The 14,445-nt window shown below is 50.4% G+C and overlaps 1 protein-coding gene across 1 annotated transcript; it reads left to right on the forward strand.

Moving 5' to 3' along the window:
• The first annotated feature begins 4,312 nt into the window (after positions 1 to 4,312).
• DEFB1 (defensin beta 1) lies at positions 4,313 to 13,361 on the forward strand. The gene is made up of 2 exons (XM_012928630.2): positions 4,313 to 4,402; positions 13,147 to 13,361. The coding sequence occupies exons 1-2, from the start codon at positions 4,330 to 4,332 to the stop codon at positions 13,290 to 13,292; spliced, it is 219 nt and encodes a 72-aa protein (XP_012784084.2). The 5' UTR covers positions 4,313 to 4,329; the 3' UTR covers positions 13,293 to 13,361.
• Positions 13,362 to 14,445: the final 1,084 nt, after the last annotated feature.

The following is a 14,445-nucleotide window of genomic DNA, read 5'->3' on the forward strand; positions in this document are numbered from 1 at the left end:
AGGCAACACCGAATTACCCACAGTTTGATTATCTGCAAGAACCAGAATTCCCAGTGAGGCCCATCAGAACTGCATGGCAGTCCATCAGGGGTCTAGGATTGCTTCAAAATGCTTGCATTTCCTGGCTGTAGAAGCGAGGTTAACTGCTCATTAACTGCTCATGGCTCCAGCCCAACCTAGCTGTGCACTCGAGGCATGTAAAAAGGCCTCACGAAAGTTAGCATTGTAAGAACAAGCATCTATTCCAGGCCCGTGAGCTCTCTGCACAGACAAATGGACCCCTACACCCGTCTGGTGTTGGCACGATGAGAGTTTATCATTCTTGCCTCACAGAAGGTCATTTGAGCACCATGCCCAATAACCTTGCCTCTCCATGGAGGCTTAGCGTTGAATCCAGTCTGTCTGAGCAGAAACTTGCCCGAGTCCACTCTGCATGGCCTCTGCCACTGGTTTGGGGTATAAGACTTATTGCCCATGGCATCAGACCTGGCCAGGCTGTGTCCTCACTTTCCTTCCCTCTGGAAAGCAGCACCACTTCCAGCCTCTACAGTTCTAGCTGACTCTGAGGAGCCTCTGAGTAGGACTGAAATGAGCAGAATCCCACAGTGAAAGGGTCTTGTCTTAAAGCCTAACAGGTGCTGCCTGCACAGCGCCCACTCCAGCCTGCCCTTCGCCTCTGGGCTCTGGCGGTGTGATAGACACCTGATACCAACAGCTCCTGCTCCTCGAGGCAGCAGCACTGCGTCCTGGGAGACAGACGGCAGGAGCCAGGAATTCGACCTTTGCAGACCAAGCTAAGGTCCACTGTGGAATTACTCTTCTCCCAAAAGCAGAGAGCCTTCCATCCACTCAACCACTGAAACAGAATGTTACATTCACCAGTGACGATCAGCACGAAGTTTTATTACAACGAGAGGTAAGGCTCCCAGCTAGCTAACCAAAAGCAGCACCTCTTACGGAGTGTGAAACCACACAGCACATTCACAGGGTTTTTACAGGGGCAGTTTACAATAGTTTGTTGTGGCTGGACAGCCTGTGCCTATCTTTTCTCCAGTCCAGTAGTTAAGATAACCAGACTCAGGCCTTGGAGCCACCTGTGAGATAACCAGACTGGGATCTTGATTCCTGGAAACGAAATTATCTGTGCTAAAGATCACGTAGACAGTTTGGCCTGTGAGCTCACACAGTCTCACACACTTTCATAGCTAAGAACATCTCCCAAAGTGCCCCCCACTGCCTAAGCAGGAAACTGGCTCTCCAGGAGATATGTAAATGCATGGATGGGGCCCAGAGCGATGGCCTAGTGACTTAAGTCCTCACCTTGCATACACCAAGATCCCATATGGGTGCCAGCTCATGTCCCGGCAGCTCCACTCCCCATCCAGCTCCCTGCTTGTGGCCTGGGAAAGCAGTAGAGGACGGCCTAAAGCCTTGGGACCCTGCACCAGTGTGCAAGACCCGAAAGAAGCTCCTGGCTTCAGGTCGGACACTTGGGGACTGAATCAGCTGATGGAGAAACTTTGTCCCTCCTTCTCTCTGTAATTCTGCATTTCCAATAAAATAAATAAATATGATTATTTTTATTTTTATTTTTTTAATATTTCTTTTATTTTTATTACAAAGTCAGATGTACAGAGAGGAAGAGAGAGAGGAAGATCTTCAGACCGATGATTCACTCCCCAAGTGAGCACAACAGCCAGTGTTGCGATGATCCGGAGCCAAGATCCAGGAACCTCTTCCAGGTCTCCCACGCGGGTGCAGGGTCCCAAGGCTTTGGGCCGTCCTCGACTGCTTTCCCAGGCCACAAGCAGGGAGCTGGATGGGAAGTGGAGCTGCCAGGATTAGAACCGGCGCCCATATGGGATCCCGGCGTGTTCAAGGCAAGGACTTTAGCCGCTAGGCCACGCCACCGGGCCCTGTAAATATAATTATTTTTAAATGCATGTATATACACATGTGTTCAGGCATACAGCCACACCTCAAACCCCAGCACTGGCCCTTGCTGTGCTGGAAATGCCCTCCCACTGTATTCCTGTGCAGTTTCCAGCTGTTCCCACACCGCTTCTCAGGCACCTCCTTGAGACTGTCACCCACCCCAGCCCTGAGTCAACTTTGTCTGCCCCATCCTGGGGTTTCTGGAGGCAGGTGTTATACCTTATGAACTCTGAGTGATATGTCTAGGACATGAGGCCAGATCTCAGCCCATTCGGCCAATGCTTGGCACTGAAGCTGCCGCCACACTCTGCACGCATGTTCCTTGGGCACACTGTATTCCAGGGGCCTTCCTGCCCCTGCCCTGGGCGCCCCCTCAGGGACAGCCAAGGAAGCTCCTCCTTGCTGAGAGACCAGGGGGTCTCCTTCTCAGGGGTCCTGAGGGTGAGAGCAAAGCAAAGGCGCAAGGGCCAGCACCAGAAATGAAGCATCCGATAAGCCGACACCTGGCAGGCCTCACCTTCAACAGCAGTCAATCCTGAAATCGGGTCCCTCTTGCCTAGCTTTAGGTCCCGTTCACCCCCACATCCCTAGACACAAAGGAACTCACACTGTGACATTCTCACTCTGCTCTCTGACTTAATCCACACAGCACAGCATTTACAGAAGTCAACCACGGAGAACTGAAACACATGTCCCAAGGCCGAGTGGAAAGCCTGGCCCTGCTCTCCAAGCTAACTACACTCCCCAAGACCAGGAGTTCCCCCAGCAGGATGGGAAAGGAAGGAGCCAAAGGATGGGAATCCCGCTCCTGACCTGTTAGCTACATTTATGTAGATGCTAAATCCTTCGTTGTTGTTTCAAAGACATTTACACTATCTAACAGATGGAACAGATTCCATCAAAACGAAGCAACTTCTGGGGGGGACAGCACTGTGGTAGAATGGATTAAGCTGCCACTTGCATCCCTTATGGGTCCTGGTTCAAATCCCAAATGCTCCACTTCTGATCCAGTTCCCTGCTAATGCACCTTGGAAACCAACAGAAAATGGTCCAAGCCCTTGGGTCCCTGTACTCAGATGGGAGACTTTAATGAAACTCCAGACTCCGGGCTTTGGCCTGGCTCAGCCCTGACCACTTGGGCCACTTAAAGATTCCTCTCTTTCCCTTCCTTTCTCCTTGTTTTTTTCTTCTTCTTCTTCTCTCTCTCTTCCTCTCTCCCTCCTTCTGTAATTCTGCCTTTCAAATAAATAAAATACATCTTTCATTTTTTAAAAAAGCAACTGCTGGGGCCTATGTGATGGCTTCTCCGCTAATCCTTCGCCTGTGGCACCGGCATCCCATATGCAGGCTAATTTATGCCCCAGTGCTGCACTTCCTGTCCAGTTCACTGCTAATGTTCCTGGGAAAACGGCAGAGGACGGCTCAAGTGTCTCGGCCCCTGCACCCTTGAGGGAGTCCCAGTTCTTCCACTTCCAATCCAGCTCCCTGCCATTGCCTTGGGAAAGCAGCAGAGAATGACTCACGTGCCTGGGTTTCTGCACCCACGTGGGAGGCCTGGCCCGGGCTTTAGATCAGCCCAGCTGTGGCCGTTACAGCCACTGGGGAGCAAACAAGCATACAGAGAATTATATATATGTACAATTCTGTCTTTCAAATAAAGAATTTTTAAAACTCTCTAGAAATGTCTCTTTTAGAGTCCCTTGTCAGGAAACACACAGAACTAGACTCCAGAACATGTGGCTTCTTAGGGTCAGGCCGGCCCAGAACTCAGACTTGCTGTTCTCTGAGGGCTCTGCTGGGGCCAACTCCTGTGGAGACACAGCAAGAAACAGCCCAGGAACGCACATCCAGTTGAAAGAACGAAGTGTGCAGCTGTTAGGAGGCAGGGGACAAAGAAGAGCTTCTGGCCCGTGTGTTGAACAGAGCACAGCCACTGGGCTCTTCAATGGAAGAGGAAAAGGTGTGAGGTCAGCCTGGAGAACCACAGCTGAAAAGAGCCATGCCAGCCTAGAGCAGGGTAGCACCCACCAGACCGTCTGCACCCCTTCTCCACTGACCTGAGGGACTCCAGTGCTAGCCACCTTTTCAGGGACTCTCCCTGCCATATCCTCCAGCCAGAACTGTCCAGTCCAGAAAACAAAACAGGCCTGGCAGGAGGTGCCCACCCAGCTGGGCCCTGGGTCCAGCTGCCACCAGACAGGGACAATACGCCCATGTGACTTGCAAATGATCCAGGCCTGCAAAGTAGAATCTTCCGATAGATTGCGACACTCCCCTGGCTCTCCAGGAAGTTATGCAATCCTCTAGCTCTATAAAGACAGCCACAGCCGGTGTGGGAACCTCTGTCAGCCAGCCGCCCGGCAGCCTCCGGCCCCTCCTGCCACCATCCTCACCATGGCCACCATGCAGATCCACTACCTGCTGCTGCTGACATTCTGCTGCTTACTCTTCTTCCAGCCTGCCCAAGGTGAGCCGGGGCACCTGTAGGAGCTCAGGGACACGCAGACGGGCAGCATCCAAGGCCAGGCAGTGAGGCTGCAGGACCTCAAGATCCCGAGGGTCCCCAAACCCCCCAGGTCTACAAGCTGTACACGGGGCAGAGCAGCAAGCGCAGGGGGCCTCAGGCAGTGGCAGGCAGCTCCATCCTCCCCTCATCTCCGTCCCTGTTCAGCCGTCTCCAGCTCACCCTGGGTGGAGGGATGGCGGCTGCACCTGCTTGACAGCTCCTAGTCAGAGCCCTGACAGCCCTGTCCTCACCCCAGGTAACTGGGCGGCTACTCCTGTCCTGCTGCCTCGCCTGTGCCCAGGTCACCCAGGGATCTGGGGCCACCTTCCATCTGCCCCGGGAAACCCAGCCAGTGTCCTGCCTGCAAGTGCCCCTCTGCTCACCACGCCCCTGCAGGAGGATGCGATATCCCAGTCCTGTCCCTCACTCTCCATGACCTTGGGCAGGTCACAGCTTTCTAAGCCTTTGCTTCCTCGTTTGAGAAGTGAGGAGGCAGAGGCAGAGAGCTCAAAAAGTGTGGCAGTTCACAGATTCCCTGACAGAGTGTGCCTTTCTGTAGATATGCTTGGTTTATACATTTTGTGCCTCAGTTTTCCCATCTGAAAACTAGGTACAAAAGCACTGCAAATGCAAGAGTTTTCCATGTCGCCAGTTCAACCCTTTAGAGAGCTGGAGAAATCCACTTAATCCATCGCAACCATGTTGTTTTAAAGACAGAAAGGGGATATGCTGTTTCATAGTCATGCTCTCATTCAGTTCCCTGTGTGCACGTGTGTGCATGTGTGTGTTGTGCAGGGGTGTGTGTGCATGTGTGTGTTGTGCAGGTGTGTGTGTGTGTGTGTGTTGTGCATGTGTGTGTGTGCATGTGTGTGTTGTGCATGTGTGTGTGTGCATGTGTGTGTTGTGCATGTGTGTGTGTGCATGTGTGTGTTGTGCAGGTGTGTGTGTGTGTGTGCATGCCTTCACCACGTAGCAATGAGAAATTTCCTTCCTATAGTTGCTCACTTTACTAACACCAAGTGTTTTGTTGTCAGGCTGCCGCGTGCAAACCTGACCATGAATACCTCATTCAAAGCATTGAAAGTTAAGCAGTTTTTCCAAGGAAGTGCAAGAAAAAGTAAACTTATTAACACTCATTACATATTTCCTAATTTCTAATACTAATATTCACCACATACTTATTCATTTGGAATATCAATGTTGGTTAAATATGCGTTAACTTATCTTTTTCACTATAATACTAACAGCTGACACGGAACAAAAATTCCATGGAAACGCAAGCTAGGCTAGCTCATCTCACAAAACAAACTTCTGACTCTGTTTCCCGCGAACTTTCTGAAGGACTTCTGTGCACTGGGATAGGGTCAGTGACCCCAGCAAGGCCACTTTGTCCTGTGATGTGTAGGGGCAGAGTCTCTGCCACTGGGCTTGCCCCGCACCTGGCCATATACCATGGCCCCAGTTGGCCACATCTTGAAAGGGGAGCACAGGGGAGGGCACTGCCTGGTATGAGGGTCTGTGCTGGGGTGTCACTTGGGGCACCAACGTGGCTGTGTATCCCAAGTGGCTCATATGGTAGAAGCGCGCGGGTCTCGGGGTGTGCTGCAGGCAGTCCCCACATTCCCTCTGCCTCACTGTGGTGCTCACTGCTGCCCTCTAGTCACGGCAGCCTCATTCTACCCCACTGCCTGCCCAGCAAGGAACCCGGGAGGGCACTCCCATGTGGCACTGAGTCCGGCCTCAGCCCCCCCCTTCAGCGCATGCCCAATCTGCCCTAGGCATCTCCTTCATGAGTCAAGCACAGCCCACAGGCCTGAGATGCAGCCAAGGCCCAAGCCTCCAAGCAGTTTTCTTCTCTGCTGGCAGGGTGGAGGACTGTCTTACTCACTCTGCCATGCCAACAGTCCCGTGAACACAGAATGATGCCAAAATGGCAAGGCAGCCAGGTCCCTGGATTGGCTCCACAAGAATCAAGGTCTGTAGAATTCAAGGAAGTTCAAGGCCTTGTATTTGCAGATGACACAAACGTCTGTGTGCAGCCACCGCGTGCAGGCTTTCCCCGGGGAAGCAGGCAGAGTCAGGAAGCCCTCAGTCTCGCAACCTCCCTTTCTGGAGCAAAGCACAGTATGAGGAGCCGATCATATAATTAATGACCTAATTACAGAAGCCTTGTGGAATGCTCGTTAGGCTTGGGTGCCAAGCCAGCATGTGAACAGGAGCCGGCCTGGCACCGAGGCATGGGAAAAGGTGTTCTGAGGGAGACTGGCACATGACGGGGAAACGCACGGTATTTGATGCACAGAGTATTTAGAAAAATTAATTCCTTCCTGACCATTAAAATCCTGATATGTCACAGAAGTACTAGGTTTTTATATTCTGAAAACATGAAGGATGTGACCGCATCCCTGCCCAGACAGGGACCCGTGCCCCAAGGCTCGATGCCACTTTCTCCCGACTTCCTCCTGCCTTGATGCACCTCCATGACGGCTGTAAGTCATGCAAATCAACCAAAGGTGAGGGATGGGAAAACAGCAGGTGCATAAGTCCAGAGATGCACGTGAATCCATTTCAGCCCCTGCTAGGCCCGTGAAAGGAGCAAAGAATCTTGGCTCCGTTTTGTGGGCACACCTGGCAGGAAGCAGCCTAAGGATCATTCATCAGCCACTAGCTGGGACGGGGCCTTACACAGACTGGAGGCTCAGGATGCAAATAGTGAGGTGGGTGGTGCAGGCACCCCCAGAACAACACCCTGGAGCCAGACGAAGCGAGGCCTTGTGGGGCAGGACACACCAGTGGGTCAGGTGAGCTCCTATCAGATGGGAGGGTGAGAGCAGAATGGGACATGGCTCTTTAGTGATCCACCTGTCTGCAGCATGCAGGCTAATTGGAGGCAGCCTGGAGGACCTTCCCCCCAGAGCAGAGCTACTACTACAAGTGTGCAAAATGACCCCAACCCACTGACCCAGGAGCCAGTCCTTCCTCCCTTTTCCATGTGTCCCTACCAGCTCAGGCTCTTTGCTGGACTCTCAATGTGGGTGGCAGGCATTGGCTCCCCGCCCCCACCCCTGTGGTCCTCCCTTCCCAGCACCTGAGTGCCTCATCCGTAGGCCTCCCCCCAACCCGCTTGTTCTAATTCCTCCTGCCTTTCTGACCTCTGGCAGCAGCTACCAGCTCTGTGCCTGCCACAGCCTCTAGATCCATCCAAGAAAACACGCTCAGACTGGGCTCCTGCAGCCCTCGGCGCCACACCTGACAGAAGCCCCTGTCAGCAGCACGCAGGAGGTACCAAGTGCTCCAAACCACACTTTACAGCTGGAGAACGCAGCCGTGGGACTGTGGTCTTGTTAAGGGCCTCAGGATTCCCACATGCGGGACTAACTTCCGCAGGGTCATGGGTCCCTTCAGGACAATCTCAGAGGTTCCAGCACTCAGCCAGCCAGTGTCGAGGGCTGTATGCCAAAGGTTCTGAAGTGACTCCAAAGCCTGCTGCCTTCCACACACTCCCGAGACCTCTGCGTGGACTGCCAGCCACAGGGACAGAGTTCAAGAACAGTCGAGGCAGGAACTGCATTTGTGCTTTGTGAACTTGGTCAGAGGCACTGCTCATGCGAGCCACATGCCTCAGATTCTGGGTGACCAGGGCTTTAAGGCACCCTCAGTACAGGAGAGGCCTTGGCTTTGGCTGTGTTCCCACTAGGCTGCGAACCTTGGTGGTTTGTGAGAAGGGTTTGTTCCCTTGATTCTATGCCCAAATAACTTCAAAAGATTCATAGAAATGAAGTCAAACCATTTCTGGCCTATACTAGCTGTGTCCTCGAGGCTGATGGCAGTCATGTGTCAGTGTCACAGTGGATGAACTTGTGTATTCCTGGCTCCGCTGCCAACCAACCACCTTATCCTGACATCGGAAGCAGCTGTTGCTAACCCTGGCCCAGAAGGCTTTGACCATGGAATTCCTCAGATTCTTTTCTTTATGCTTATTTTTTTAATCTACTTGAAGAGCAGAGAGAGAGAGAGAAAGAGCTCTTCCATCCACTGATTTATTCAGCAGGCAGGGCTGGGCCTGGGTCAGGAACTCCATTGAGGTCTTCCAGGGGGCGTGGGGCCCATCCGTTCAGCTTCAGGAAAGCCCAGTTTTCCCACGAAGTGCTCTGTGCAAAGCTGCACTCCGTGGTCAATGAGAGTCATCTTTGCCCTTGTCCTTGTCAACTCAGGTCAATTTTGGTCATTTTTAAATTTTAGCCGTCTGGTGGCACATCACCATGGTATCATTGGAGTTTAATTTGCATCTCCCTGATCAACACTAAACTGAGGAATTTGATATAGAGTCCCTGGCTCCTGGGCACTTTGATAGATGCTTGTTGGTCCCTTGCAGCTGTTTTCCACTGGATGGTCTCCATCTTAGATGGTTGTTATATGTGTATCTCCAGCACGCGTGTCCTCTTGTGTGTTACGGCTATCTTCTCTTGCATGCATCACAACTTTCCTCTTAACGGAAACCTAGCTGAAACAGAGGGTTTTTTCACTATTTCAATGTAGATAAATGTGTCATGTCTTTTCCTTCCCGGTCAGTGCCGAGCCTGCATCCTTGTACTTGTCTCCCCAATTTTAAAATGCATATATACAAAGAATCTTCAAAAACCTCATGGAAAACACATATTATGAAAAAAATAAGCATGGATTTTAAATTGTTTTTACAACAAAATAAACTTACGTTTAATTTTGTTTTCCATGAACTTTTGGAAATACTTTGTATCATCTTCCAAAATTCTATTGTTATTCCTTTTACATTTGTGCTTATAATCCATCTGGTAATGATGTGTGTCTCTGTGTATCTGTCCATGTGTTTATGTGTGTTTGTGTGTGTGGTTTTGTGTGCATCTGTGCATGTCTGTAGGTGTCTTTGCCCATGTCTGTGTCAGTGTGTGAATATCTGTGTGTGTGATGAAATAAAGAGCCAGTAGAGTGTCCAGTTGTGCCACAAACACTGAGAGGTTCTCTCCACGAATCCACTGGTCCCCTGCCTTTGCACCTGTGCTCTCCAGGCAGAGGCTGTTTCTACACGCCCCGTTCTGCTGCATCGTGTGCCCATCTTCATGTCATCACACTGTCATTACAGTGGCCCCATCATTAGTCTGCAATCCAGGGAAGCAAGTCCTTCCACCTATTTCAAAATGCCTCAGCTATTCTTGTCCCTTTGAATTTCCAAATACGTGACAGAATCATTTTCTAAGTTTCACTGAAAGAATCTCTTGGGGTTTCCATGGCATTTGGGTTGGATTGATCTGGAGAATTATGGGGAAAAGTTAACACTTTAAAATAACCTTGAGGGACAGACACTTGACAGAGCAGTTCAGACAGCCTTCGGGGTGCCCGCACCCCATTTCAGAGCGCCTGGACTCAAGCTGCAGATCCACCAGGACTCCAGTTTCCTGATGATGGAGCCCACCCTGGGAGGGTACAAGCTGATGACTTAGGGACTTCAGTGCCTGCCACTCACAGGGAGTTCTAGATTGGATTCTAGAAGCTTCTAGAAGCTCCTGGCTTCAGCCTGGCAAGCCTCGACTGTTATGAACATTTTGGAATGCACCAGAAACAGGTGTTTTTCTCTGTCTGGATGATGCAGGGCAGACATTTGGAAGAGTGAACCAGCAGATGGAAGATAGTGTGTTTCTCTCTCTCTTTCTCTCTCTCTCTCTCTCCACCCTCTCTCTCTTTCTCTCTCTCTCTTTCATAAATTAGTAAAGCGAAAACCAAAAGGAGAGCTTCTTGATTTTAAAACATCTTCACTTCGTTACTCGCCTGACCTTCCTAGTGACAGACAGCCTCAAGGAGATTCCTTCTTGCCACAAGGGCTGGACAGAGCTGCCCCTCCAGCACCGAGAGCCTCTAGTGATGTCAGACAGACACTGTAACTGCAGCCTATTGCAGAGCTGGGTTGGCTGTGTTCTCACACAAGCCAACACAATCTTGGACCAGCCTGCACAATCTTGAACAGCATCAACAGGAGTCAACCTGATGCAGAGAAAGCAGAGACCATGTTTTTCCATGAGCCATTGTGTGGCCAGCCTTGGCCCAATATGCTTCATTGAGTAATGAGAGGGTGAAAAAGCAAGTCTCTTATCATTCTTCCATCGCCATGGCAATGCAGCTCCCTAAGAATGCTCTGTGACGTTAGAAATGTCCTAGCTCTGCATTGCCCAAAGCAGTGACCACCAATATCCACGGCTACCGAGTGCCTGCAGTGTGCCATATGTCGTTACCATGTACTTAGCTGTGAATGGCCACATCCAGCTAGTGGCTACCATGTGGGACAGCAAAGATTTACAGTGGACAAACGGGAAAATTAAGCCTTTTTTACCTTTGGGGGTAGGACTCAGTTAAGGAACTCGCATTTATTCCAAGCCTCATTACTGAGGAAGTCTACTGGAAGTCTTTACAGAGGAGGATGGACAGTATTGGGAGGGACCTCAGAACTAAACATTGAGAAAAACTGGAGATATATATATATATTCATATATATATAAACATGTATGTGCATTTATGTATATATAATAAATATATGTGCATTTTTATCTAAAAGAACTATATAATGCAGACTAGCATACCAAGAAGTGAAGACACATTGCAGCATGCGTCTCTACTCCTGAATAAAAGATGGACTCCCAATGAAACTGCTAAATACATAGTGAGACGTTGGACTTTCTCCTTTGTCTATATGTATATCAGAATACACTTAAATATCAGAGTAATGGACATGTGATTGTTGTTGAGATGTTATACTATTGTAATACTGTAGGGGAAATCAGTGAGGGTGGGGAGGGAGAAAGGGGAGCTGAGCGGGGAAATCCCTGAGAATCTGAAATGTATCATGAAAACGTTTTAATGGGGAAAAAGGAAGTGGAATCTGAAATGGGCTTGTGGCCCAGTGATTAAGATGCCAGCTGGGATTCCTGTCACCCAGACCAGAGTCTCTGGCTCTGAATCAGCTCTGTTTCTGGCAATGCACACACTAGTGGCCACAAGTGGTGGCCCAGGTTCCTGGTTCCCTCCACCCACAGGAGGGACCCGGACTGCATCCCAGGGTCCTGACTGCAGCCTGGTTCCCTGCCTCAACTCTTGAGGGGATCTGGAAGATGACCCAACAGGTAGAAGAGCTCTCTGCTCTTCCTATCTCTTTCTCTGTGTCAATCTCTTTGAAATAAATAAATAGATAGATAGATAGATAGATAGATAGATAGATAGATAGATAAATAAATAAATAAATAAAATCATGGGCTCGGAGTGGTAGCCTAGTGGCTAAAGTCCTTGCCTTGCACTCACTGGGATCCCATATGGGCACCAGTTCAGGTCCCAGTGGCCCCGCTTCCCATCCAGCTCCCTGCTTGTGGCCTGGGAAAGCAGTAGAGGATGGCCTTGGGACCCTGCACCTGCATGGGAAACCTGGAGGAGGCTTCTGGCTTCTGGATTTGGATCAGCTCAGTTCTGGTCATTGTGGCCACTTCGGGAGTGAATCAGAAGACAGAAGATCTTCCTCTCTGTCTCTCCTCCTCTCTGTATATCTGGCTTCCCAATAAGAAATAAATAAATCTTTAAAAAATGGAAATCACTAAAAACACAGCTGTCTGCTAAAGAAGTGATCAGACTTAAGTATAAAAAGCAGAAGAACAATTGGGTAAGAAGTTACTGGGATGAATGTCTCAAACACTATGACGCTGATCCTTCCAACAAGCCGACTGGCGTCTCCCGGGCAGAGTGATAGCCTGTCGTGTCAGGCTGCAAGTGTCCGGCACACAGCTGGGACTGAAACAACAGAACTTCTGGTGACTGGAAGTCTTGCAGTGGCATCAGCTCCTCCTGAAGTTCCCCTCCTAGCTTGTAGCTGGTCACCCTCTCCCTGTCTCATAGCACCTCTCCCCTGTGTGTGACTATGACTTTCCCTCTTTTGATAAGGATGCCGGTCATACTGAATCAGGGTCAACCCCAATAACTTCACCTCTGTCTCCAAGTAAGACCACTCTGAAGAGCTTGGAGTTAAGGGTTTGACACAGGAATTTCAAGAATACCCAATTCAACCAGTGACACCTGCCAACCAAAGCTGGCAAAACAGTGGCTTCATGGTCACTGATCAGGGGTATCGCAGAGCAATGGTGTTCTCTGCCGGACACAGTAGACTGGATCCAGTGCGTTGCAACTGTGAGACTGAAACAGGAGGAAGGTGGAGTTAATTGCAACTGGAGACAGCAGTGAATGCTTCCAGAGTAACTGCAATGCCAGCCCGACACTGAAACGTCACAGGTCCTAGCGGACACCGTGATGTGGCAGCTGGACTTCCAGTCCAAGGCAGCAGAATAAGCAAAGGCACAGTGGGAGGAAAGTTTAAGGTTGTGACATCTGCTTCAGCTTTTCATGAATAACAGTCTGAGGACCTGGAAAACCTAGTTGGGGAGCAACTTGACACCTGTGAATACCTGAACACTTCTAGCAGAAAAACCTGCTCAGAGCCCTGCTGTTCCCGGAGCCAGGGAGCTCCTCACACACACTGCACCTTATCAGCAGCCCTGACAAGCAGGTGCATGCAGGTTCCTGGGAAGGAAAACCCCCACCATGCTTCTCAGAGTTTGCTCTCCTGCCTTCCCCCTCAGTGCCCTGATATCCTGGAGCAACAAGCTATCAGGCTAAGTGTTTTCACTTCCTTGTTACAGGTTCTGATCTGCTCACCAGTCTCGGCCACAGATCTGATCAATACAAATGTCTCAAGAACGGAGGGATTTGTCGCTACTCTCCTTGCCCACTCTATTCCAGGGTTGAGGGCACCTGTTACAGTGGGCGCGCCAAGTGCTGCATGTGACCTGGGAGAAAACGCAAGAAACAACTCCGAAATCAAGAGAGATTTTCAGCATTGCTTTAATAAAGGAAAACATTGCAAAGCATTCCTTCTTTGTGTCTCAACTTAGAAGAGATTAAGAAGTGTGGGGAGAGTGTGTGGAGGAATGGGAAGCTGACCAAGCCACACAACTTGCCTGGACAAAGGGAATGATGGCCAAGACCTGAGCAAGGACAATGGGTGTACAGGACAGAGGGTCCATGTGAGATGGAGGATGTGTGATGAGCTAAGTGGATATACCTTGGGGACCTGACATAGCTCACCCCAAACTCAGGGATCTCAGCAACACCACCCAGCTGCAGAGGTAGGACTAAGGGAACAGGGTTTGTCCACCTCAGCCACTGAGAGTCACCATAGCAACCATAAACATAGTCTGCTCATCCACCAGGGCTAATGCCTGGGTTCCCACTTCATCATTTCTGATGCCACCCTAATTACACGCCCTAGCACTGACACAGCCAAGCCACGCTGTATTTTGTTCCTTCTTTACCACTGCGTGTGGAAACTGAGCCGAATGATGGTGTTTAAGAGGTGGGGCCCCTGGAAGATGACTGGGATGGGCTGAGTGATTAGTGGGGAGCCCCCCATGGAGGCCCTAGTGTGTTCCCAAGAAGAGGCACAGAGCAACACACATTCCCTGTCTCTGGGTGGGTGGATCTCTGCCAGCAAGAACACATCACAAGAGGCTGAACCAGTGGAAAGCGTAGGTGCTGTGGTGGACATGAACCTGACGCCGGTGCTCTTAGTAACCCAGACATAGCATATGGCTCACAAGGCACCAAGGCTGTTCTTTAACCTGGAAGAGACAACCCCAGGGCTGTCCCAGCTAGAGAGGCAATCTTGGGCATCTCTATGGCACTGAAGCCGTACTGGTGGCATTTCTCTGGATGCTAAGCTAAAGGGAGATTGCCACGGGATATCCCTTTAGCCTCTCAGTTTCCCAAAACCTGATTCTTAAAATGGAAAACAAGAAACACGAACCAGCTCTTCATCTCGCTTGCATTCATCCCTTGTCGAGGTGGTGGTTGTTTGGACTGTCCTGGCAGAAGCTCTTAAAGCTCCCCACAAGCACACTGTTCGGGATCCCCAGCCACATCACTGACTCAGCAGAGGAGGA

Source organism: Ochotona princeps, chromosome 7 (assembly GCF_030435755.1).
Source record: "Ochotona princeps isolate mOchPri1 chromosome 7, mOchPri1.hap1, whole genome shotgun sequence".
Lineage (NCBI taxonomy): Eukaryota > Metazoa > Chordata > Mammalia > Lagomorpha > Ochotonidae > Ochotona > Ochotona princeps.

Coding starts and splice junctions, on each gene's coding strand:
- DEFB1 (XM_012928630.2), top strand. CDS start 4,330: ATGGCCACCATGCAGATCCACTACCTGCTGCTGCTGACATTCTGCTGC. Junction 4,403..13,146: donor CTTCTTCCAGCCTGCCCAAG/GTGAGCCGGGGC, acceptor TCCTTGTTACAG/GTTCTGATCTGCTCACCAGT.